General features: G+C 33.6%; 3 protein-coding genes across 4 annotated transcripts in view; 1 reads left to right on the plus strand and 2 right to left on the minus strand.

Moving 5' to 3' along the window:
- Window positions 1–4,856, plus strand: part of neur (E3 ubiquitin-protein ligase neur) — a 41,028-nt gene extending 36,172 nt beyond the window's left edge. For both annotated transcript variants that reach the window (XM_070649051.1, XM_070649050.1), the window contains exons 2-3: window positions 1,784–3,231; window positions 3,343–4,856. In XM_070649051.1, the coding sequence (XP_070505152.1) occupies window positions 1,784–3,231; window positions 3,343–3,663 (1,769 nt within the window). In that variant the 3' untranslated portion in view covers window positions 3,664–4,856. The remainder of the gene's footprint in view (window positions 1–1,783; window positions 3,232–3,342) is intronic.
- LOC139097260 (monocarboxylate transporter 1-like) overlaps window positions 1–24,655 on the minus strand; it is a 203,102-nt gene that overhangs the window by 56,299 nt on the left and 122,148 nt on the right. The gene's annotated exons all lie outside the window — the stretch shown is intronic.
- Klp61F (Kinesin-like protein at 61F) lies at window positions 21,133–24,634 on the minus strand. Its single transcript, XM_070649048.1, has 5 exons — window positions 24,502–24,634; window positions 24,292–24,439; window positions 24,070–24,153; window positions 21,477–24,005; window positions 21,133–21,366 (listed from the first exon to the last, which is right to left on the minus strand). Exons 1-5 carry the CDS (start codon window positions 24,570–24,572, stop codon window positions 21,220–21,222), a joined length of 2,979 nt encoding a protein of 992 aa, XP_070505149.1. The 5' UTR covers window positions 24,573–24,634; the 3' UTR covers window positions 21,133–21,219.

The raw sequence follows: 24,655 nt of genomic DNA on the forward strand, positions 1-24,655 counted from the left end.
CATCATTTAAAGAATAAACACTTTTATTCCGCATGAAACAAGATGATGTTCCTTCTATTTACTCCAATATTCATCAACATTATTTAATTTCACTCAAGTTTCATTTACTTTTCTTGAGGCTATTGTGGTTTATGATGTGAGTAGCAGATTGAAATGATAGAGTAATGAAAACCGCATAATATATGTGAATGATTCATTAAATACACACACATACGTTGTCTACTCGTTTTTTTCGGAAAGATGATTAATGGTTGTGTAAATGCTGTTGTGCTCATTTGACTGACTCTTTGAAAAAACTTCCTAAACGCTATGAATCTTCTTTATGTCAGAAATTTATTAACTCCAATTCAAAACTTCATTGATCGATTGCTTTTATTACTTATAATCTGCAGAAGTTGTTTGATATTGCTTATATGGAAATTGTAATAAATTAATGGCTCATTTGGGTATTCATCTTGTGGTGAATTTAGAATGGATTTTTGAAAAGATTGTTGATCAAGTTTGATGGTTTTGATGTTGGTCTTTACAACATCAAAATGTTGAAACTGATTCAAGCACAGTGAAGTTCGGCAGTCTGGACAGAGTCATGTAACCTGTCTGGTATTGTAGGATACTTTGAATTGTCTGATTGTTATTAACCGATTTATGCTGTTCTGGATTAGGATATTCTCAAGATATTATCGATAAAAATTCCGCAAATTCCTTTCAAAATATTCCCACAGGTTCATTAAACTTTATGCTGTAATAACTTCAAGGAACTATCGAAAGCCCCTAACCATACAATGCGAAAATGAAAAATCCCCAAAAAATACAGACTTCCAATTCAAATAATGAGAGTTGAAAAAATATTATGAATTCTCTTACGTAATTTTCCGCATGAGTTAAGAACATTAAAATAATAAAAGAAGTGAAAGAGACTGTAGCATCAACCATAGCGTGAAGTTAATCTTTATGAATGGGATGATAATTTATTTCAATTATTACGATTCACCGTGGCACGTCTAAAAAATTTTTTCGAGATGAAGAGATTGAAAATGCCTTTTTAGTGATCAAAACAACGACTAGAAGAAGTAATAATCTAATGGTCAGAAATCTATTTGGTAAACAAATTTGCTTACAGTTTATTTTCTGACTGCTAAATGATTCCATCAAATCAATCAATCGTCCGTAACCAGAAAAATAATAATAATGAATCAAACGGAAGAAGATGAAGATTTTTTTATGCTGTGAATGAGATTGCCAATTGATTCCCATTGTGCAACCTTAAAAATGTATCAATAACTGTTATTGGTACAAAATATTATGCAGCGGATGTGTTAAATCCTATCTAAATCAGTGATGGCTAACCTAAGCTCTTACTGAAGTCTGTCAAAGTACAGATCTAGATAGGAAGACTTGAGTGCTCAGTTTAGATAGCTCTTGACTGTCTTGATTAAGCACACAGTTGATTGATTGAAAGGTCGTTGCTCAAACAAATTAACCAACCGAATACTTTAGTTATTGACTCACTACCTGATCTATCCATTCATCATTGAACACCATTCAAAGTAGCAAACGACACCGATACTTTTTTTGGTATTATAAGTATCAAGTTTCAATTCCACCGTCAATGATTTTACTACCGTGCGAAAATATAAATGAATTTAATTCATTTCCTGTTCTCTTTTTTGCACTTGATTGCCGAAAGCCACTAACTTTTTTACATTCATACCTAAAAAAAAATCTCACTTTCAATTGACCAAAATTAATTCAATGTCTCTCTCTTTTTTGTTTCATTCTATAGCATCCCGAACAAATTCATCATGTGCTGGTCCAAATAATCTACCTCCCCTACAATTTCACAGTGTTCATGGAGACAATATACGTATATCTCGAGATGGCAAAGTAGCTCGTCGTTACGAAAGCTTTTGTAAAGGAATTACATTCAGTGCACGTCCTGTTAAAGTAAATGAACGAGTATGTGTACGCTTTGTTGAGATTTCAAATAACTGGAGCGGTGTAATTCGATTTGGATTTACATGTATGGATCCATCGTCATTGGAAGGAACATTACCAAAATATGCATGTCCTGATCTCACAAATAAGCCCGGATTTTGGGGTAAAGCATTACATGAACGTTTCTGTCAGCGTGATAATGTCCTTTTCTATTATGTTACAACATCGGGTGAAGTTCATTATGGAATTAATGGTGAGGAGAAGGGATTGTTTATTACGGATGTAGATACACGTGGACCATTATGGGCAATGATTGATATTTATGGAAATTCATCAGCCTGTGAATTTATTGATTCAAGAACATACAACTGCTCAAATGCAACTCCAGTCAGAAGACAAGTAACAGCACCATTACCATCAATTCCAGCAGCAACTCAAGATATTTATGACATTAATGATCGCATCCAAAGTGTATCAATTGATACTCAACGTCGACAGACAATACACAATAGTAATAATATGATAAATCAAGGTGTCATTGCTGGTTATCAAGCACTTCAATTCCACCCACTTACTGGACGTAATGTTGTACTCACGCAAGACAGAACTATTGCATCACGCGTTGAAAATGAATTTTGCCAGGGTTACGTGTTCACACAACGTCCAATTAAATATGGCGAACAATTTATCATTCAGATACTTAAAAATGATTCGTTGTATGGCGGAAGTCTTGCTGTCGGTTTAACATCATGCAATCCATCAAATTTATTACCATCCGATTTGCCTGATGATAGCGACGTGCTTCTTGATCGTCCTGAATACTGGGTCGTTAGCAAGGACATTGGACAAGTTATTCCAATTCAACGTGGTGATGAAATTAAATTTAGTGTCACAATGGCTGGTGAAGTGCAAATAAGTCGTAATGATAATGCACCAGTAACATTAATGTTTATAGACCAAAGTTTACAATTGTGGGGATTCTTTGATGTTTATGGCTCAACTCAGGGTATTCGTGTCTTGTCAAAAATTCCACCAGCTTATCATCAACCACCACAATTAAGCATACAAAAGGCTCTGACGTCACCCGTCCCACTCAATCATCGTATTATGCCAGCACAAGCACAAGTACCTGTGGAAACGGTCAGTTCGACCTCAATGTCAAGATTATCAAATGCTACAACATATATTGCTAGTGAATCAAATGGTGATATTCAAGTTCAACATGGAGGCACAGTTCTAGTCGTTAATATTCCACCAGTTAATGTCAAATCAACAACAATTAGTAATCGCTCACGGGTAAGTGTCAATTAATTATGTCTATTTTAATCTATGGATTAAGCATTAATCCTTATTAGATTAGAACTTATAAAGTATGAAGCTAATAAATTCTTTATTTTATTATTCCAGAGTGCAACACGATTAAGTGAAAGTACATCAGCAATCTACGCATCAGTACCATCCAAAAAGCAGCAGAACACATCATTTGTTGAGACAAGTAGCGCTATCTACGGCTCAGCATCAATTTATAGTGGAACCAATGGTGATGTACCAGGTGTTGATTGTACAATCTGCTATGAAAGTCCAATCGATTCAGTATTGTACATGTGCGGTCATATGTGCATGTGTTATGATTGTGCGATGAAACATTGGCGTGGTGGAATAAACGGTGGTGTATGTCCATTATGTCGAGCACCAATTCGTGATGTTATTCGTACATATAAATCGTAGATATTGGAAACAAAATAAAACAAGAGGCAACAAGTCAAAGAGTATGGCATCACCATGTATAAATGGCGTTAAATCGATTTCTAGTCAGAAAAAAGTTAGAAAAACAGCAGCATTTGATGTATGACATATCTACCACAACAGCCATTTATTTGAATCAACATGAAAGAAAATAATAAGAAGTTTTGAGATAAAAGAAACACGTTTTGACTCAAACAATTGCCAAAAATTACTTTTAAGATCTCCATCCCTTCCTCCTAACCCTCATTTTTTATTGCTTCATATATCTTATTTTCTGTTCACGAGGATGAATAAGCATAGCAAAGATATATTAAAAATGAATGTAAGTCCTACGCAGACTAAAGCAGCAACAAAAAGCTTTCTTCAGTTAGCCTTGATTTATGTATCAGGACAGACATATGATTGTGAAAATAAATCTTAATGTTAATTGAACCAGAAAAAAGCTAAGACAAGATGAAATTTGTTCTCAAAGAAAATGAAATGATTCAGCTGGGCTTGATGATTACATTTGAAATATAATATCTTGATCAGAGTTGTCCTAACTGCAATGGCACGCCTGTCGGCTATTGAGGTTCATGTGTGTCGCGACACGCAATTTGGACAGCACTGCTCTAATCTCTTGATCAGTGTTGTTCAAACTGGAACGACACAACTTTAGTGATAAGCCTAGTCGCTTCATGTGTGTCGCAGCACGCAGTTTGGACAACCCTGCTCTAGATCAAATAATGAACTGCTAGAATAAGACTAAATTATTGATTAAACGGTCCAAATTAATATTAATCAATAACTTACTCTTAAAACTCCTTTAAATTTAATCCAAGACCCAAGCGATTAACTTAAGTCATAATGAAATTATTACGAGGAAAATTAGAATATTAAGTTACACAAATTGTAAAGAGAAATGAAATTTGTCAAATGATAAACGAAAAATCAAAGATTTAGAAAGAGACTTTTTTTAATTTTATGGAAGGCAAAAAAAATAATTTTTTTATAAATATTTTTCACAATTTTTTTGTATTAAAGAAAGATTAGGATTAAGTAGGGAAGACATTTTGTATTTATAAGGCACTTAAACATATTTTTGTTACAATCAACAATGATAAAATGCAACCGTTTTGTTATCTTAGTATAGTCGAATCTTATGAAATTTGTAAAAAAATATGAGAACATTAATGGAAGACACTAAAAAAAGAAAAAATTATTTGAAAAAAATGAAATTTGTTGTTTGATTTTATTGAAATTTTATGTTTTCAGCAGGGTTTTCAACTATATTTCAGAATTATTTAGAAGGTAATAAATGATACCCAAAAGGCACATTCCATTAAAATGGCCGAAAACTCCGTTGCAGGTCAGCGTGACACTGGCTCATGGAGATTCGATGAAATTTGGATTCAGATCTGAGTTAAGTCGACCTTAAGATGAATTTTTGACCATGTCTATCACGTGTGCTTTCAGGAAAATCAATTAATTGATTAAAAATCAGTCCTAATCCTTGTGTCACTCTAACATGGTGCTGAATTTGATTTAAATCGCTAAGAGTGATGCTCTAAGTTTGAATTATTACTTAGAAAGGTATGAACAGATATTGGAGAACATCATTCTTAAATGTATTATTTCAACCAAAGCAAAACAATGCAGATGAAGTAGTTCGTGTGTAATTTATCAGAAATCGTGAACTTTGTCCTTCTGTTGCTTCTAAATGACTGTTAAATGGAGCATTCTATCTCCCGAGTAAAAACTTAATTCTTTAGTTTAAAGTTTTTTTCATAAAAAAACATCAACCCCTTAAATATAAGCAACGCACAATACACCAAGCTCATATTACTTTAAAACTGTAACCTGTGTACCCCCGCATCATATATATCTCTAAAGTATCATCATATAACTTTAAAACTTGAGTAAACAAATTTTAATCCACATTCTTTTACATTTTTCTCGACATTAAAAGGACATTTTAAAAACATCTCACCTTACTTAATTCAACATGACAATAAGAAGTCCTGCAAAGTAAACAACAATTCCGTTTTTATAAAAACATCACGGACCATCCTTTAATTTACACTTTATTTTCACGAAAGGAAGCCAAAACATGAAAAATTTAAAATTACTTTTCTTTTCTTCTTGTTCAGCTAAAGCATCTCCTGAGAATGGAATGAGTGAAAGACATTAAGGATGAAAATTATTGTCAAGAGCTAGAAAGGGCAAATTTTATAGCAACAAAAAGGCATAATTAATGATTCAAAGGTAAAAATTAACACTTGTGGCCAAATGAAATTTGACTATGAATCATAAGATGAACCTTTTCAGCCTTAATTTGAAGAAAGGCAACATCTCGAATATCGTTCAATTTTCTTATTCAACACATTTTTCTTCATGAGTCGAGGATGAAAATGGGTCAATGAGAAATTATAGACAATTTATTTTTAACGTCACGACAATGCGAGCTGTTTGAATGAAATTAGGACATTCCGGATGTAAGCAATAGAAAGTCGGAGAAAATTGATCACATAAAGGACATCAGAAACAATCATAGAAGAAAATTGTAAATAGGCTGTTAGTTATGAACTCTGACAGTTCTGTACCGAGTGACACAGATGAAGAAGGCTTCACATTGGTCAATTTTACTGTTAAGGCTCCGGAAAACCTCTATTATCAATACCAAATGGAAGCCACCTCCTTTTGGCAGCCATAATAAAAATAAGCATTATCAGTTCAGACCTTAAGGTCCATAGCTGCTCGTTTATATGCGTTTAATGACTATTGATTGTTTAACGAGTGAGGATTTGCCAGATCTCTCGCTCAAACCTATACCTACAGGTTATAGTGGAATACGAACCACTTCTTTGATGACATTACTGCCTGTAGCCTTCAAATGGAGGCCACCGAGCCAATTCGACTCACTTTGGCAGCCATATCAACGCCATTTGTCCTTCACATGGAGTCGGCTTCCATTTGGTATTACCAAAAGAGGCTTATCAGAGCCTTAAGAGCTCCATGACCGAGCCTTCTTCATTTGTATCACTCGGGTATAGACCAAAAATGAAAACATGAAATTGTAATTTATGAGCAAATCATAATTCATGATTTTGTAAGGCAAGCATTCTTAGAGGTAATGAAGATGATATTAATAAGGAAATATGATTGATGAGCAGCAAGATTGTTTTGTTTTGATAAATTTCCTTGAAATAATTTGTAATTACGATTGTTAAAGCAACAGAAATTGTAGAAAATTTAAGACTTAAAATGGAAGCCATGGAAGTAATAAAAGTCATAAATTTATTAACAATTTTTCCAATTTCAAAACCTAATTCATCTTGTGATTTATGTCTTGAAGCCAAAAAAGTATCAACAGAGGTGTAATTATTCATTTATTGCCAAATCCATTTCTTCTAGTTCTACGAACCAAAACTAGTAAAACTCATAGCTACAATATGTCCCAAATGCAACATATATTTTGTTTTAGTGATGGAAAAATAAGCTCCTGATTTCCAACACAAATGCTATCCTGTTCATACATTTTTGATAACCTCTGAGTGTTGTTTCCAGTTATTGCAATGTTAAGTTGGATGAAATAAACATAAAGTAAGTTTTGCAGAATTGCTCTTTTTCGATACAATAAAAAAAAAGTTGGAAATTTCTTGTGGTTTTCTTCTATGTTGGAGTTACGTTGTTATCCTTAGATTATTTTGTTCTGAATTTATAATGTACAGAATGATTGATTGTTGTTTATTATATTCACACTGTTTTTTGTATCTGGATTTTAGTAGAAATACTCAGGTTGTTTTAAACAAAAAACAAAGTTGAATTCAGGCTAAAGTTCACATTTCTTGGTCTGGAATCAGCATACCGAATCTCAACAAATCTTGACGAAGATGATCAAATCCAGAAAAATTAGCACAAATTGGTTAATTCACCCAAAATCCGAATTTGAATCGAATCAGACGGCAAGACAGCTTTATTTCAAAACAGAACCTTACATCAAGGGAATCAAAACTTCTATTAAGTTCTTTTGTGAAACCTGACAAAATTTTCCACAAAAAATTACTTATTCAATCGTTTATAAAATTTTATTAAGCATCTACTCTTTGTTCTTTGTCGCAAAAATTATCCACAAAATAAAAATTTCATCATTTTCTGCAAAAATCAGCAAAACTTTTATTTTTTTGCCATTAAAATTCAAACTTTATCGCAAGAGTTTAATCGTCTGAAGACTAGATGATGATGCTACACGAGAAGAACTTTTATGATTTTGATTGCTTCTTTAGTTGATAGAAAACTAATTGAAAAAAATATGTTCAACTACGGAATTAAAAGTTTGTGACTTGAGTTGAGAATTTTTTTGGAATAATATAAGTTTGATGGCAAAAGGGAGGAAATTGAAAGGTGAAGTTTCGATTCGAAATGTTTGAGAAAGATTTTTTTTACGTTTTTGAGTGTTTAAACCCGAGCGACACGAATTGAAGAAGACTCTGATGCTCGCAAATAAAGCTACCTACGTTTGGCAATTGGCAGGCAGCGGGAAAGCAAAAGCTTCCTTGGCGAATGTTTGGGGGATCAGGATCGTAGAACCGAATGTTTGAGGGATCAGGCTCCAGCGGGTAGCCAAGCGACATCTACAACGTTCAAGGTTTCCATGGATCACATTTTGTATGAAAACGATCTGTACGGCTGGCCAGCCCGAAGTCAGTAAGTACAGTACGGATCGATTGCAACCATACTTGCTTACTTACTTCGCTGGCCCTACAGATCATGTTTGCTTCTTCAATAGATTTTGCCTAAAACTAGTCTCTTTTGCTGAGGAATTCCAGGCCACTTGCCAATTCCTGATACCAAGTGCAATGCTGTCTAAATCGTCAGCTTCCTTCCATGAGTTCATTGAACGCCAACATGATCTTTTCCACAATATCAGACTTAAAGACCTTTCTTTAAAGGAGCTTCAACAGGTCTTCTAATAACATGCCCTGCCTATCAAAGCCTGTTCATTTTAAAACATGTGACATTAAGATGGCTGTCAATTATAGGCAATTTCCATTTGGTGATTATCCGTGATAATGAAAGAATTTTAGAAGAGCAATAAAAGCTCTGTGGTAAAGACTTTTTTATTTGTGTCCCTTGGGAATACCAAAACAATTAAAATAATAAAAGTCAATAGACCAAACAATTCAGAAGTTCCAAATAATCTCCAAATTTTAATATTTTTATCATCCATTCAATTAATATTTACGATCAATTTTAATTTGAATAAATTAATGAAAATGAATCGATAATCTAATCATCATTAAGGCGGAAATCATTAACTAAATCACCCACTTAATACATTTTTAAGTGCTGTAGTAAAAATGTCCATAATTATTACACTAATGAATCCGAACACCCCCAAAAAAGTAACAAAAACTTTTTCTTCTTATTTCACGCAATCTACCTCAACACGCTGCCACAGACTTAAGCAAAACTACATTATTAGTAATGGTTGATAGCTATTGCTAAAATTTTCTCTTTATTCATCACATTTAATCTTATTTCCCTTTATCTTTTTATCATCCTGTTAACTATCAGGAAGAAAAAGAAATCGAATTTTTCGGCACACAAAAAAAATGGTTCATAATAAAAATCCTGTGGCAACCTTAAATGTCTTTTCACTTCTTATAACGCCTGGTAATAATCGTAAAAATTATTGTTCCGTATCCTTTTGCCTCATTCCCATCTATGCTTCATATCGCTTTCATCATCGAATAATCTCTCAATGGTAATTTTCCTAAATGGACTTACTACCTACCACTTTTTACTGATGTTGTCGTTTCTTATTTTTCTGTGTTTTTGACATGTGTCATTTATTCCGATTGATATTACATTTGATAAAGAAGAATAGAACGGAACTAATGGATATTCGAATATGGTTGAGAAATTATTGAATTTCTTTATGAAGATGGAAGAAGATTTGGATTGATTTTAAGGCTTAGAATTGACTAGAAATTCAAATTTATGAACTGGATAGGGATACAGTCATGAATTGAGTTAATCTCTTAATCCGAATTTTTCTTTCAGTTCGCTGAAAAATATCGCAGTGGTCAAATCACTTCTAGTCTCGGTTTACAGGTATCTGTGTATGGATATCTATTGGATATTTCATGATTTATGACAAATTTGAAAGAATCGAGATATATTGCATTTAGAATCAGGAATTGACAAACGGTAGTCATGGATAGAGCTGGAATTAGGTGACATCAAAGGGAGGTCATGGATCACAATTGTTCTGTACGGTCAGTGAAGTAAGTAAGCTAATTGCCAATAAAATCTTGATTCGTACAGAACAAATGTGATTTATGAGTCACCACCCATAAATGTCACACATATACCAAATATCAATTTAGAAATAGTTAAGCCATTGCTAAACTAATGTCTGTGTCAATTACTGATTGTGTGTAAATAATTCACTCCTACAAAGGCAAACTTGGAAGGAACATAACAAAGAAAAGCCGGAAAATCTGACATCAGACCGATGTGACTCTTGCCTGATATCAGATTCGGTGAATACTCATTGCAGGCCAGATTTATGATGACCTGTCGTCAGATTTTCACCTTTTCTACATCATATGCCTTCCAGGAAGACATGCCATAACTGCTGCAACAAGACTTTTCAGATAAAAACTATAAAATACAGCAAAAGTTTCCAATTTAAAATCAGAAAAAAGAAGAAGAAATCACAAACATTACAAAATTTATTTCAACCTAATTCTCATCATTGCAAGTGCTTCCTTCTTCTTTCATGTGATTACCTTCATCACTATTTTATATCGATGCTTACTCATCCAGTTTTTAACTTGCTTTTTTCCTCTCAATTTCCCTTTTATTTATCCTGAATTTTATACAACTTCATTCACTACAAAAATTTACTCTCAAAAGGAATTTAAAAAAATCTTTTTCATTAAATTTTCTCCTATAAATATTTTAAGCCACAGACGAGAATGCTGAAAACTTCATAAAAAATTTATCAAAAAAAAACTTTTCAATTCTCTCGTGATTTTACTTTTCATTTTTCATGTTGAAAAAATCGTTTGTGGCAAAAGAAATTCCATTCAGAATGCAAATTAAGCATCTGTCTGTGTATGAAACAAGAATGTTAAGCTCTTGCCAACAGAAAAAAAAGTTGTCTCGTGAAAAGTTCACAATGCAATATTGAAACAACAATTTAATTGGACTTTTATCAACTTGTACTTAATGAGCACTGTAATTTGTATATTGATACAAAAAGCGGTAAGAAAGTTTGTTGCTCTTTAGAGATGTTCGTTGACAATTTAACATGATTTTCAATTGGAAATCCGAGCAGGACAGTGTGTTCGTTAAGGCACCTACTTACAGACAAAGGGCATGCTCTCAAGATTGCTCTCTCATATTAAATTAGAGCTCGAAGTTGAGTATAGTCGACTTCAAACATATCGACTTCGAGCTCTAGTTTAAATAGACTAGACGAGCATGCACGAGGACATCCAAAGAACTCATGGAAGGAATCTGTTGACAGAGACAGTATTGCATTTGGTATTAGAAATTGGCAAGCGGAAGCAGCGATAAGAACCATTTTCAGAAGACATCTGAGGAAGGCCTTGGATCACAATTGATCTGTACGACCAGTAAGTAAGCAAGATGAGCATGCTCGTGAGCATTGCTCTCACCTTACTCTGCTCTTGAGAGCACGCTCATTGCATTCTATGGACCAATACGTCTCCAGATTAGCGACACTTCAAAAAGTTGCTCTAATTGCATCTTTACGAAATCTTTTGCAGCTCATCGAATTGTGCTGCTCGGGAAATATCATGTGAATTCCTGATGAAGCAAATTTTCAATTTTGTAGTCAATTTAATAATCAAAAACTTGGCGAATCCCCAATACTATGATTTATTAGAGTAGAAAAATTCATTATAAAATGCTTCCATGTACCAAGTCAAGTATCTTCTTCAAAAAATCCAGAAAAATTCTTAAACAACTTCTCCATAGGTCAAAACTGAGAAAAACAAAATTAGTTGTCAACAATCACTGTTGTCTAGATTCAATTTATTGCCAAGTTTCTGTTCAATTTAATGATAAAATATTCATTAACCATTTGTTAGTGGAAGCTTGAAGGCAAAATGGACGGTCCACAGATGAAGAAGAATGTCGTCTCGATAAGAAGTAAAAGAAAAACAAATTAATTGGCTTCATTTAATGACTTTTGTATATTGCCATTAAGTGTTCTCGTCAATAATTTAAGTGGATTTAAGAAGAACATTTTTGCATTTCAACTGATTTTCATGATTAAATGTATTGCAGATTTATGCTGAATTTGTAGAAAAATAATGAGATTTTTTTGAGGAATCTTGAAGGAATCATTCATTTGAGATATCAAAAGACAGAGTTGATGAAAAAGCCCGAGCGGCATAATGTAGCAAATAGCATTTTTTGCCGTAAAAATGTATCCGAATCGGCCGTCAATACCATTATGGTAACTTCGTGTCTTACCATGAATACGGCGATGTTGCGTTATCCTAGCCAACACGTTGTGCTGTTCGGGAAAGGTGCCATTGACAACATTTTACCTCTGATTCCTGCTATGATCTCACAAAGTCTATCTTTTGCAAAGGCAATTTCTCTCGCCTTTGTCTTTCATTTGCCTTTACAAAAACAATCTGTCTTTGACTTCCAATGTGAAGACGCCTCCACTCTTTGGAGTCCGGACATCCAGCGAAAGCGCCGTTTGTGGCTATTGAAGTCTTGACTACCAAATTCCTACCAACTCTGAAGTAAAGAATTTCTAAAGATTTCAAGAATAATACAATGTAATGAAAACCTTAAAGAATGATACAAAAAAGTCGCAACACAGATCATTGACTGATATAGCCAAGAGGTAACTTGAAATATTCTTGAACAAATCGTCTCAAAATCATCAACTAAACGGTAGTTTTCAAATTAATTGGATACATTTCAGAAAATAATTTTACTTAAAAGTTTGCTCATCCTTTTTTTGCACTTTATATCCTGCAGCTATCATCAAACTCTCATTAAAATTATACAAACTATTTCATTGGATTACATAACAAAAACTTTAGTTGAAAATTCAGAAAGCTATTTAATGCTGCTGTAGGTACTTTACTTCATTTTTAATCACCTCATTTATAGTTCAGCACTTCAAAGCTTCAAAAATGAAATATTTAAAGAGATTAAATGTTTTTTATTTGAGTTGGAATTTAGTCAAAGTGTATTTAAGGTGTTTAAATCTTTACGAGCTTCGAAGAGATTTTCAACCTTTAAAGCATATTTAATTAATTATTAGCATAATTAGGTACTAATTAATTCCATGAAATCATTAATAATTTGGTAATTTAGTAAATTGAAATCCAATTTTGGGTGAAAATTTTCAACTAATTTAAGTGAATTCTCGATTGTCACACACTTAAAAGATGTCCACAAGGTTAAACGGACCGTTTAGTTCAAGTAACGACTCATATAACGGCATCCTCACTACATGTTCCTCGGAATGTAAACTCTTAGCTATTCAGATCATTGAGATCAAGAGCAGCTCGAGAGCGTTTCGCGGTTGGTGATTACTAGACAAGTAAGAGTGCACGAGACCTCTTCACTCAGTATACCTTCAGCTTATAATACGATCAAAACCACTCTTTTGACTTCGACTCACACCGACTTATTTCGCTCGGGATAAAGCACAAACAATTTCAAACCTAAACATTCATTGACCCCAAAAATTAATTTACATAAATATGTAATCCAACGCAATATTTCCTACTCAGAAGAGATGAAAAGCTATTAATTATAACAATTGATTATATTCAATTCATTAGTGCAACAGGAGATAATGATGAATAAACATTATATCAACTTATAAAGCATTAAGCTATCCTCTTGATAATCATAATATTGCATTAATTGCTTTCCATTCAAATTTAAGGTCTTTGAGGAATCAGATGAAATACTTTGGGGAATTAAAGTTTATTGAATTCAAGCTTATAATTCTAAATCAAAGCCATTAAATCAAGTAGAAAGTAATACGTTAGAACTACACGTCAACTGGTTTTCCTATTCAGAATCACACATGCTCATAGCTTTTGAAATTGAAATTGTGTGCAAAATCTTAAATGATACAGTACATTCAGAATCTTAAGTAACTAGTCTAAGATTTGTAAACATATGCATCACAATAGGATATCCTCAACAAGAAATCTTAAACGACAATTTTCATAGTAAACCATAGATATTCCTGAATAACTAACTGACACTTTCACAGGACAGAAAAGGAAGGAAGTCAATGAAATGATCCATATTCCTCTAGAGTATGCAATCAACTTCATATAGTCATACCTAATAATATTTATTATTTTGATATTCATTGAGCTTATCATTAAATAAGTCCTACATGAATGTTGCATGAAATTCATCTTTATTAAATAGCATAATTGTGTAGGAAGAAAATATTTTTATGATCTGCCTACACTTTCAGTTTCCGTTTGTATGGACCCCGATCAGCATATGTTGAAATGTTGCTAACACAGTGAGAAATGCTGGTATACTTAGAACTGTGGTAGTCACTTAGCGAAAAGAACTAAATTTGCAAATTATCTGTCCATTGGTTCTTAGTATACTGCCGTCTCGTGACCGAGGACACTTCATATGCCATTTGTCCCCAAAGTTAACTGCATACATGAGAAATAATTTTGCATATAGAAAATGATACAAAATAAAAACAAGGAAGGAATTGGAATGTCATAAATAATTCATGACTTTATGAACATGAATGAGAAAAATATTTTTGATTGCTGCTTGTTTGTAGATTGTTACTGTCTTAATCTCTCTCACTCTTTCATATTTCAATAAATAATTTAATTAAATAAATGTGCCATGATTCTGTGGAAATTTAGGAATTTGAGATGCATGCAAAAATTTTATTCAAAACTTCATATGTCCCGAGCAGCATAAAAGAAGTGACGCTAGACGAGAGAAGACGAGAGAAGACGAGAGAAGACGAGAGAAGACGAGAGAAGACGAGAGAAGACGAGAGGAGACGAGAGGAGACGAGAGGAGACGAGAGGAGACGAGAGGAGACGAGAGGAGACGAGAGGAGACGAGAGGAGACGAGAGGAGACGAGAGGAGACGAGAGGAGACGAGAGGAGACGAGAGACGAGACGAGAGGAGACGAGAGGAGACGAGAGAGGAGACGAGAGGAGACGAGAGGAGACGAGAGGAGACGAGAGAGGAGACGAGAGGAGACGAGAGGAGACGAGAGGAGAAGAGGAGACGACTTTTGGAGACGAAGGAGACAGAAGATGGAGATTAATTGACAATTTAATTGAATATTCGAAATACCTCAAAAAGTCTATACCTCAATATAGCCTCAATAACTATCTTAATCCAATTTTACATAGAAGCATCAAGTTACAGTCCTTAAGAAAGTCAAGCAGTAAATCAAAAGACTCTTATAAATAACTTGAGAGTTTAATGAATTTCCCAAAAACAATTACCTGCACATTTATTGCAGAATACTTCCTTAATCAAGCACAAATTGGTATAAAGACTCACATGATGGAGTAATTTAGCAATTCTTAAAGCAGTTTGATGAAATTTGAGCACATAAATTCATAATGAAAATTCCTCTTATCAAGCAATTCATCATGTCGAGTATGCAATTTAATTTCCATATGCACACTTTATGTAGTAGAAGTAAAGGACTTTCAATAGGTATTATAATTATGTACGTAAACATTGTATCAGCTCTAATTGTACTATCATCTGCAATTTGATGATTATATGCATCAAAATTGAAGCTTATTGGAGCAATCAATTTAATTTAATGAATCTGAACTTTTGGAGGATGTTCATCAAGGAACTTTGTGAATTAATACTTCATTAATACAGCTTTTGATTTTGGTTTATTGGATACTTATCCAAAAATGTTTGTGATTTAATTAATTTAATTAATACTAGTTAAATTTTGGAGTGTCTGACTCTTGACAACATTCTATGAAATGAAGGATAGATCGTCATCTGGTTGGAATCGAACCGACGTCTACATAATATAGATTGTTCTATCTTGTTAGGTTTGTTACCTAACCACTAGGACTCAAAAGCTTTACTCTCTCATTGGCAGATTTGCCTACAAAGAGGTCGATAACCCAGATTCCAACCTACTCCGACTCCACCTCGTTTCCTTTTCTTCCGTCAAATGTTAATGTCAATCGTGAAATGTAAAATTACACCACATCTTAACCTTAATCACTTGAAAATACAATATATTATGAAATATCACATTCTAAATATCAAATTTATGCAATTCCTTGAAGAACTCACATAAAATTGCCAAAAAGTTCTTAAATTCACTCCTCTTTAAAAGCCTTGCCTGATATATTCTTTGAAATAAAAACAGAACTCTTTTCCATTCTCTTGATGAATTGCAGTCATGGATGAAAAGTTTATAAACGAGCGTAAAATTTTTCATGACTTCTTCTTTTTGCAGCATAAAAAGAAAATTTAAAGAAGAAAAAGCTATCGCTGTTCAAATTGCGGAATATCCCGTGCGACACAAGTGGAGAAGGCTTCAAAAAGAAGCTTTAAAGGCTCCGCGAAAGCTCTTTTATTATCACCAATTGGAAACCACTTCCATATGACATTTAAATGACTGATAATTGGATGTCACATGGAAACGGCTTATATAGCAGTCATTTTGATGCCATATGGAGGTGGTTTCCAATTAGCGACAATGAGAGCTTTAGCAGAGCTTCAAAAGCTCCATGAAAAACCCTTCTTCATTTGTTCCACTCGGGCTACATATGAATGACATGCATACATGTATGTATGTGGCACAAATGCCTTGAAGATTGTAAAATTATTATTATCCCTTCTGTTATGTTGTTGTTGCTGTGCTTTTCTTATTTGACTTTTGTAGGCTCTTAAAACAAACTTTAAGCTTCTTTGTTAATATGAATGAGACATAAACAGAAACAGCCAGCAACATTGGGTCATATATTCCATTTTTATTATTCTAAGATGCAATAAGGCAAAAAATCTGGAGAGAAAAAAATTTATAACATTAGGGATATGTTGGAGAATGGATGGGCGGGGCACATAAAATTTATTTTATCATTTTATGCTATCATGTTTATGTATTATCATTATTTATGTCTCAAAAAAGATTATGGTTGTTGTTGTTCTTATGATTATCAACATTACTAATACTGTTATTGCTTTTACGACGCGGACGTCTTGCGTTCTGGATGTTTGGGAGGGAATTCTGGAGATTTTTTTGGTTGTTTTAAGGGAAATTGCAGAGTTGAACAAAATAAGTTGCCTTTTGGACTTAATAATGACTCTGATCTGTGATAATCGGTATAGTTTCTGATGAATGAACTCTGACATCCATCACGGAAAGCACAGGGTGTTGATATAGCCGAAAATCTACCCCAATCAAACTTGACTCTAGCCTGAGGTCGAATTTCATCGAATCAAGCTTAAATCCGAAGTTAAGCTAACCTTGAGCTGGATTTCAGACTTTTCTACGCTGAGTACCTTCCAGGCATACAATTACATTTGTGTGACTACACACGAAAAGCAAAAATCGGTTAACCAATCCAAATCCGACAACAGGCTGGCGTGTGAGTTTTAACTGAGTCCGGCATCAAGCCAATGTCATGCGATTTTCCGGATTTTCGGTCAATTAACCGATTTGTACTTTTTAGGATACTTTGAAGGTTTTAAGGCACGATTTAGAACAAGAATATGAAAAGAACCCGAGATTATCAGCAAGATTTCACATAACTGTTCAAAGTGGTTCACAGCTATCACTTCTGCTTCTTAAACAAATATTCTAATAATATCCAATAAGGATTTCAACCCTCATAGCACTCATCTTTAAGGATATTTCCCTAATTGAGCATAATTGTACAAGACAATTTAGAAAATTTTAATCTTACAATTTACATTTTTATATTTTTTTATTCTTCACAGAACTCAAACCATAAAGAATTTTTTTATGCCTTAAGAAGTGCTCAATAAAATTACACAGCTTTAAATTCCATTCAAATAAGAAGGCATCTGTAAAGCCTGATAAATGGCAAGAGAACCTTAAGTTCTTTACTGTGTGACTTTTTTCCATTTCTTTGTGATATTTACTTTCTTTCTGTGCTAGATGCTCTACATTATGTAAAGCCACTTCGCTTGCCAATACAGCATGAAGAAAGTGGATATAAAAGATGAAAAGTGGGAGAAGAAAAAGAAAAAATCAATGAAAAATCATGCGACCTTGTGAAAATGTCGATTTATGTAGACGCTGACCTTCGTCAAAATCAGAGATTTAAGAACTTTCCCTCGACAGCTATTTTCCCTACTCGATCCATTTGATATGGGAGCCAAAAAAGAAAAAATGTTAAATTTAATGAAGAAGAAGTGATATGAAAATTTATTTGTTATGGACCAAAGTTTAAAAGAGCTTTTGTGACATTTGAGAAGGAGAATTTTTGGCTGAGATATTTATGCAAAAGAAGAAGTTGAACAGGTGTTCGTTCTGAGATTTGACGTGAAGAATGCTGGATTAATTTCTGTATTTAGATTGGAAATTTTTGGGGTACATTAAGCAATTTTCCGATAGAATGATTTACATCCTGTACATGAATTTAAAGAGATTCTGGCACGAAAAATCAGACTTACTTATTTACTTTGTTAGCCGTACGGATCAACTGTGATCCAAGGCCTCTCTTAGTTGGTGTCATTAACTGGCTCTATCCAGTGCTTGAGATCAGAGAGATTCAGAGCTGCGCTAAGGCGTTTCGCGACTAATGATGTAGATGCATCAGACCATTGCATTCAGTGGAACTACACAGTTTATAGTGGAGTCAGATCCACTCCTTTAGTGACATTATTATTAGCTTATTTTCTTTAACTTATAAAGGAAGGCTGTTAGCCGCGTATACACACATTATTCCAAAGGACAGTTGAAAATGTTTCTCCTGTCTAGTCTCGAACCCATGACCGCTTGGTCGCTATCACAATAATTAAGTGTCGAATTACGGAACCATTCCGCCAACGAGCCATTTCGACTCACTTTACCAATTACCAATCAAAAATCAAAAAAAATTCAAACATCCAGCAAGCAATTCTAAATAAGAAGCAACTCAAAGTTGCGTAAAGTAACCAATAGAATTTGAATTCCTCATCAAACCCACATTCGATCACCGAATTGAACAAGAAGCCTCCACAATACTTAATTGCTCTGTAACTTGATATTTCGTACATTGAAAAAGCATTTGATTGAAAGGAACAGGCTTCAGTAATTAAGAATTTGAAGGTCAATAAGACGAAGATTTCATTGGAAGTATTTCAATATCTTTTGAAAAATCATCATGAATATAAATTTAATTAATTTATAAATCATAATGAAAAGCTTCAACATAAAAAGTCATCACACAAAAGGATCTTCTTTTCATGCTGAATATTACAGCATAAAGCAACATCCAAAAGAATACACTACATTAAATTGACATAAAAAATTAATTTGTGCAAAAAAAAAGTGGAAAGCAAACATAAATTCATATTAATTAAAATTAAATTTATGTATGAGAGCTTAAATATGTGTTCTGCACATTGAATGAGACTCAAGTTTGCATACATTTAAATGCATTTTATTCTCGAGAGACATGCGAGAGTTTTTATTGCAGTTGGTTGAATGTTTTCTCGGGAAAAATTGTGGAAAATGGGAAGTGAAAATGTTTATTTAATTTTGCATCTTTTATTTAAATGTAAATTGGAGGACGCGCTGATTTTTCTTGGAAAATTGTTTATTTGTGGCTGAAATTCTGCTTTTATTTGGACAAAATTGTTGAGAATATGTCAACGGTTATTTTATTTTCAAACTAAACTTCCAACTATAATTAGTTGATTTCCCCCTTTTATGGATGCTAGTCCCCTATATTCATTTGAGGTTAAGGCTAAATGAATAGCACAATTTATGGAGCTGCATCTTTCGCCATAAATATGGCTCGAAATCAGCCATCACAATGACGTCAGATCAAATTCGCATCTTACCGTAAATATGCCGGTGCCCTATTGAACACGATGAATGGTTCGAGTAGAAGTCTCATACTCAAGAGCTGATTCAAAAAAGAATCAAGGCTTATCTAAATCCCCATCGTACTCACACTTGTCTTCACATTCTTATATCCAACCAGACAGTATAAAAAGCGTTAAGCTTATTAAGTCATTATAATAAAAACCCCATTCATAAACACAGAATATAGAAATTCTTTCACACGCTAAGCCATTAAAGAATGCTACTAAATGTTGAGTTATGAGAGTTAAAAGTGAAAAATCCCAAACCGGGAATTGCATTTGCTTGCAACATTTTTAATTCTGTTGCAAAAAGGATGTTTAATTCTATTCTATTTTATTGTACTGTTATTATTATTAACCAGACCATCAAAAGTACTCCGGTAGGTAAATGGAGGTATGTTTTATGCATTTTAATTATTTATCTTGATTCACACTACCTAGCACAGGAAAAAAATGAAATTAAGTGAGGAAAAATGAAATTGTTTGTTATCAAAATTGGGTTGTTTGCTTTTTTCGTACAGGAAGTAGTTGTGGAATATTAATGACTGCCAAACAACATGCGAGATGTGAATGAAAATTGGTTTTTTTGTGTTTAATGAACGTGATGTAGTTTCGTGCATAATTGAATTCTATCGGGGAGGTTTTAGGAATTCCGTGTAAATTAATGGTCTCTATTATAAGTTGTCAGGTATGGCACAGCATTGAAGAGAATGATATTGTTGTAAAATTGATTGTTTTGTTCAATTTTGTCCTAAAATTCACTTTTTTCAAACATGAGACCCCAAAAAAGTCCAAAGTGAAGTTGGCTTTAAATGACAATTTTAAAATTGAAATTTCCGTTAAATCCTCGTTCAATGCATTTCCACAAATCCCAAACCATGAACAATTCCATTTGCAGCCATCAACTGCATTTCTCACTCAAAATTAATTTTTCTCTGTCACAAATCCCCAATCGCATCCAACTAATTGCAAAACTGAATGTCCCGTTCTTGCCAGAAATTAATAAACTTTTTTTTTCTCATAGTAATCCACAACGATAAATGCTGCATTTCACATCACAAATCCCTAATGAGAGTCCCTTCCAGTCATTTGCAGCATCTTTTAATTTCTATCTACCAAAACCAGCAATATTGTGATAATTCTTTAATTGCACATCTTCAGCACCATAAAACTATGTTTCATTGCCAATCCCAAATGCAGCACAAATGTCAACAATTGCTCAAAGCAATTATGACAATTGTAAAAGAATGAGCAGCTCTTTGCAGGGCATTAATAAATTGCAGACGAAAATTCATCATCATTGTCACAGTGGAATCAAATGCTGCTCTTGTGCAGCACAAAACTCAGTATTTTTTTTTGTGTAGCTTATATCATAAGATTTATTAAGATGGAAATTTATTGTGCATGTAAATAAAATATACAAGTATGAATACGTTTTCAATGCCTAATGCTAAGTTTTAAAAATTTTGTGGATTATTTTCAAGATCCTCAAGATTCACTGTTCGTTCCAACATTTTAGCTTGCGGCGTGTCTATCGCTGGCTGATCCATAATGGCTGTTGAATTATATACTTCCTTGCTACAGAAATTTGTCACTTCATCCTCCTGTGGAAATTAAATGAAATTTAGAAAAATAAATCTTGGGTTTAGGGTTAATTTAAATCCGAGGATTAAAAATAAATCCTGAGATTAAGTTAATCCTTGTTGGAACTTACCTCAAGAATGGATGAGTCGTGTAACGTAGAATCTGACAATCCTTGTTCAAGACGTAGACGTTTAATAATACGATCATGTGGAGATGTATTGTTTATTTGCCGATTAAACTTGTAATCCTTTCGTGCTGGTGTTTCACCTGTCGGTACGTAAGCATAAACGTCTGCACTCTTAAACTCCTGTATATCTTCTGTTGTCTGCCTGATGTTCATTAACAACTTATTTTCAGCTTCCTGAACAACCAAATGCAAATTATGCTGAACAACGGACTTGATTTCCCTCAATTTCGTTTTGGAACTTGACATGTCCTCACGAACATTTTTGATTAAGTCAGCCTCCTTGCTGATTAAGTCATCATGCATGACATTCTGATGATCTTTAAATACCTTTTCAAATTTATCGATATTTTCAGTTTGAGACTTTAATGCCATTTTGAGATTTGTGTCATTTTCTTTGACAATATCAGCAGTTCCTTTGACTTCAACCAACAACTTTTCATGATTTTTATCCATAATGGAATTTTTATCTTCCACAAACTGCTTACTGCCATTTGTGACAGTTTGATATGATTCAATAAAGCCTTTTGTTGCTGTAATACCATTTCCTTTAATGTCATCATGGATATCCGTTAATTTTACATCAATCACGTCATCATCTTTTTCATAGCTCTTAATTTCAGCAAGAAGCTTCTCAATTTCATGAATTTTTGTCTTTTGTGCTGAATTTTTTGTTCTCATTGATGACTTTACAGCATCTAGTTCCTCACAATAATGATTCAATTTGATTTGAAGGTAGTTTGTGTAGTCATGAGTCAGTTTCTGCTGCTCATTTAGCTTTTCAATGACATATTCTGACATTTTCCGTTCCTCACTTTTTCTCTCGTCCAACAGAATCAAAATTTGATCAATTTTGTCACTGACTGTTTCGAAAAATTTCTCTTCCTTTTCTTTTGTTGATTGAAAATATGACGCAAATGATTGGAAATCCGCATTGCTTCCATCCTGACTTTTCATCCATTTTTCAAATATTCCATACAAGTCGTTGTGGAAGCTTTTCTGTGTGCTGGTTATTTCCTTTAAGGAATCAACAAAACTATTTGTGTATTTTGAATTTGATTCCATTTGTGCATTTAAATCGGATACAATAATATCTCGACTTTCTTTGTGATGTCCTTCCAATTGCTGAATCTCATCCTGCATGGTCGATAATCGATTTGTGATGGTTGTCATCAAATTATCTGTTGTTTTTGCTGCATTTTCATCCTTTTCTTTTCGTCGACGGATATTTTCGAGCAATGATTTTGTATCTTCTGCTGCTTCATCGGCAATTTTCATGACTTCTTTTGTCTGTTCTGTCAATTTTTGCTCAGTGTCTTCTTGACATGCAATAATATGTCTAGCTTCCGTATAATTTCTCTCAGTTTTCTTCAATGTTCTCTTGGTCTTCGTCAGTTCCGTTTCAGCTAATTTATATTTCCCTTCAGTTATCACCAATTGTTCAGCAGTAACTGCCAAATTTTGTTTTGTTTCCTCAAAAAGCTTCATTTTAGAATTCAATTCTTCTTTAGTTTTTGTAAATGCAGCCATAATCTCACTCAATTCCTTTTCAGTATTTTCCATTTTATAGACCATGTCATTATATGAATCTGTTGCCAAATATATTCCATTTTTCTCACGAGCAGCAAGCAAATCTCGCTTTAATTTATCGATTTCTTCTGTATATTCCTTCAAAATGACTTTCTTAGTCAATCTTTGATTGATTTCCGGCTTATTCTGAATATTTTTAGCACGATGAGCATAATCTAAGGTGCTTAATGTCTCTTCGAGATCTTTATGTCCACAAGATATCGTTGCAATAATTGACGTTTTTGTACGTCCACCAAGACTCTCTTGGAGTAATCTTGTCAGCTTAGACTCACGATAAGGAACGTGTGGAGCTCGTTCAACTAAAGCAGTAATGACACGACCGAGAGTTAAAAGCGATTGATTGATGTTTACAGATTCTCGTGTACGAATTCCTTTCTCATTACCGGCTTTTGAGATATTTTCACTTCCAGCTAAATCGACAAGATTAAGCTTTCCAATTTTAAGCATTTCTTCACCATCTGGTCCACATTCCTTAATATGTACGAGAATTGAAAATACTGTATGAGATCGAGAACTTTGAGCATTCATTAATGTCGCTGCCGTTTTTCGTCGTTCTTGTCCTTTTGCGAGTAACTTATAAACATCATCTTTACACCTTACAGGAATCTCCTCCAATCCTTGAACAATGACTGAGCCTTTTTTATTGGCATCATCAAAAAGTCTGATTTTAATATTGTCATCCGTTGACAATAAATCGCATAGTTCCTCATTATAAAGTTCCAAATATGACACTCTCATTGCAAATTCACTCTTATCCAGCCGTAGTTTGTCAAACAGATGAGAAAGAGCTCTGGGAATCATTCCGACATTGCTAATATCGTCATATTGAGACGACAAAAGTGATTGTTCCTCTCCAACCATTGTGTATGTTTTGCCAGTTCCAGTCTGTTTTAAAATAATGATAATTAGAGTAAAATTCATAAAATATTATAAATTCAGTATTAATTACCTGTCCATAAGCAAATACAGTACAATTATATCCATCTGTAACTTCCTGAATAAGCGGAGCAACAACAGTCTGATAAACTTCATGCTATTGGAAAATAAAGATATTTTTTAATTAGACTAATGATTTCTTAGGGATTTAACTAGCTATTCTGGATGTTTTTAATTAGTTCTTAAAAATGACAGTTAACAAACATCCAGAACTACCCTATAATAGCAAACTTACTTGTTGTGAGTTCATTCCAAAGGCACGATCGAAGGAAAACTTTTTAGTTGTCCGTGATTCATGTATCTGCTTAACAGTAACATCCTTTAAGCCAGTCACTTCAACAATCTCGTTAGATTTAATTAACTTTTCGCGTGCATTTGTTGGCCTTTTGAATAAAAATTTACAGTAAATATACGAAAATCTTTGTTTTCCAATTAAATAACTTACCGCACTCGAACGAATACTTGGATATTTTGGTTAGCTCGTGGTTTTTGGATAGACTCGTTTGTTGCTGCCATTACTGTCAAACTATTTCACTTAATTAAATATTTTCTGAAATTTTTATTTTGTTCCGTTGCACTGAAGTTTTTGAAATTTCCGT

Source organism: Chironomus tepperi, unplaced genomic scaffold (genome assembly GCF_022539635.2).
Source record: "Chironomus tepperi strain 1889 unplaced genomic scaffold, CSIRO-AGI_Ctep_v1 contig_418, whole genome shotgun sequence".
Taxonomy (NCBI): Eukaryota; Metazoa; Arthropoda; class Insecta; order Diptera; family Chironomidae; genus Chironomus; species Chironomus tepperi.

Coding starts and splice junctions, on each gene's coding strand:
- Klp61F (XM_070649048.1), bottom strand. CDS start 24,572: ATGGCAGCAACAAACGAGTCTATCCAAAAACCACGAGCTAACCAAAAT. Junction 24,154..24,291: donor TTGGAATGAACTCACAACAA/GTAAGTTTGCTA, acceptor ATTTTCCAATAG/CATGAAGTTTATCAGACTGT. Junction 21,367..21,476: donor ACGACTCATCCATTCTTGAG/GTAAGTTCCAAC, acceptor TAATTTCCACAG/GAGGATGAAGTGACAAATTT.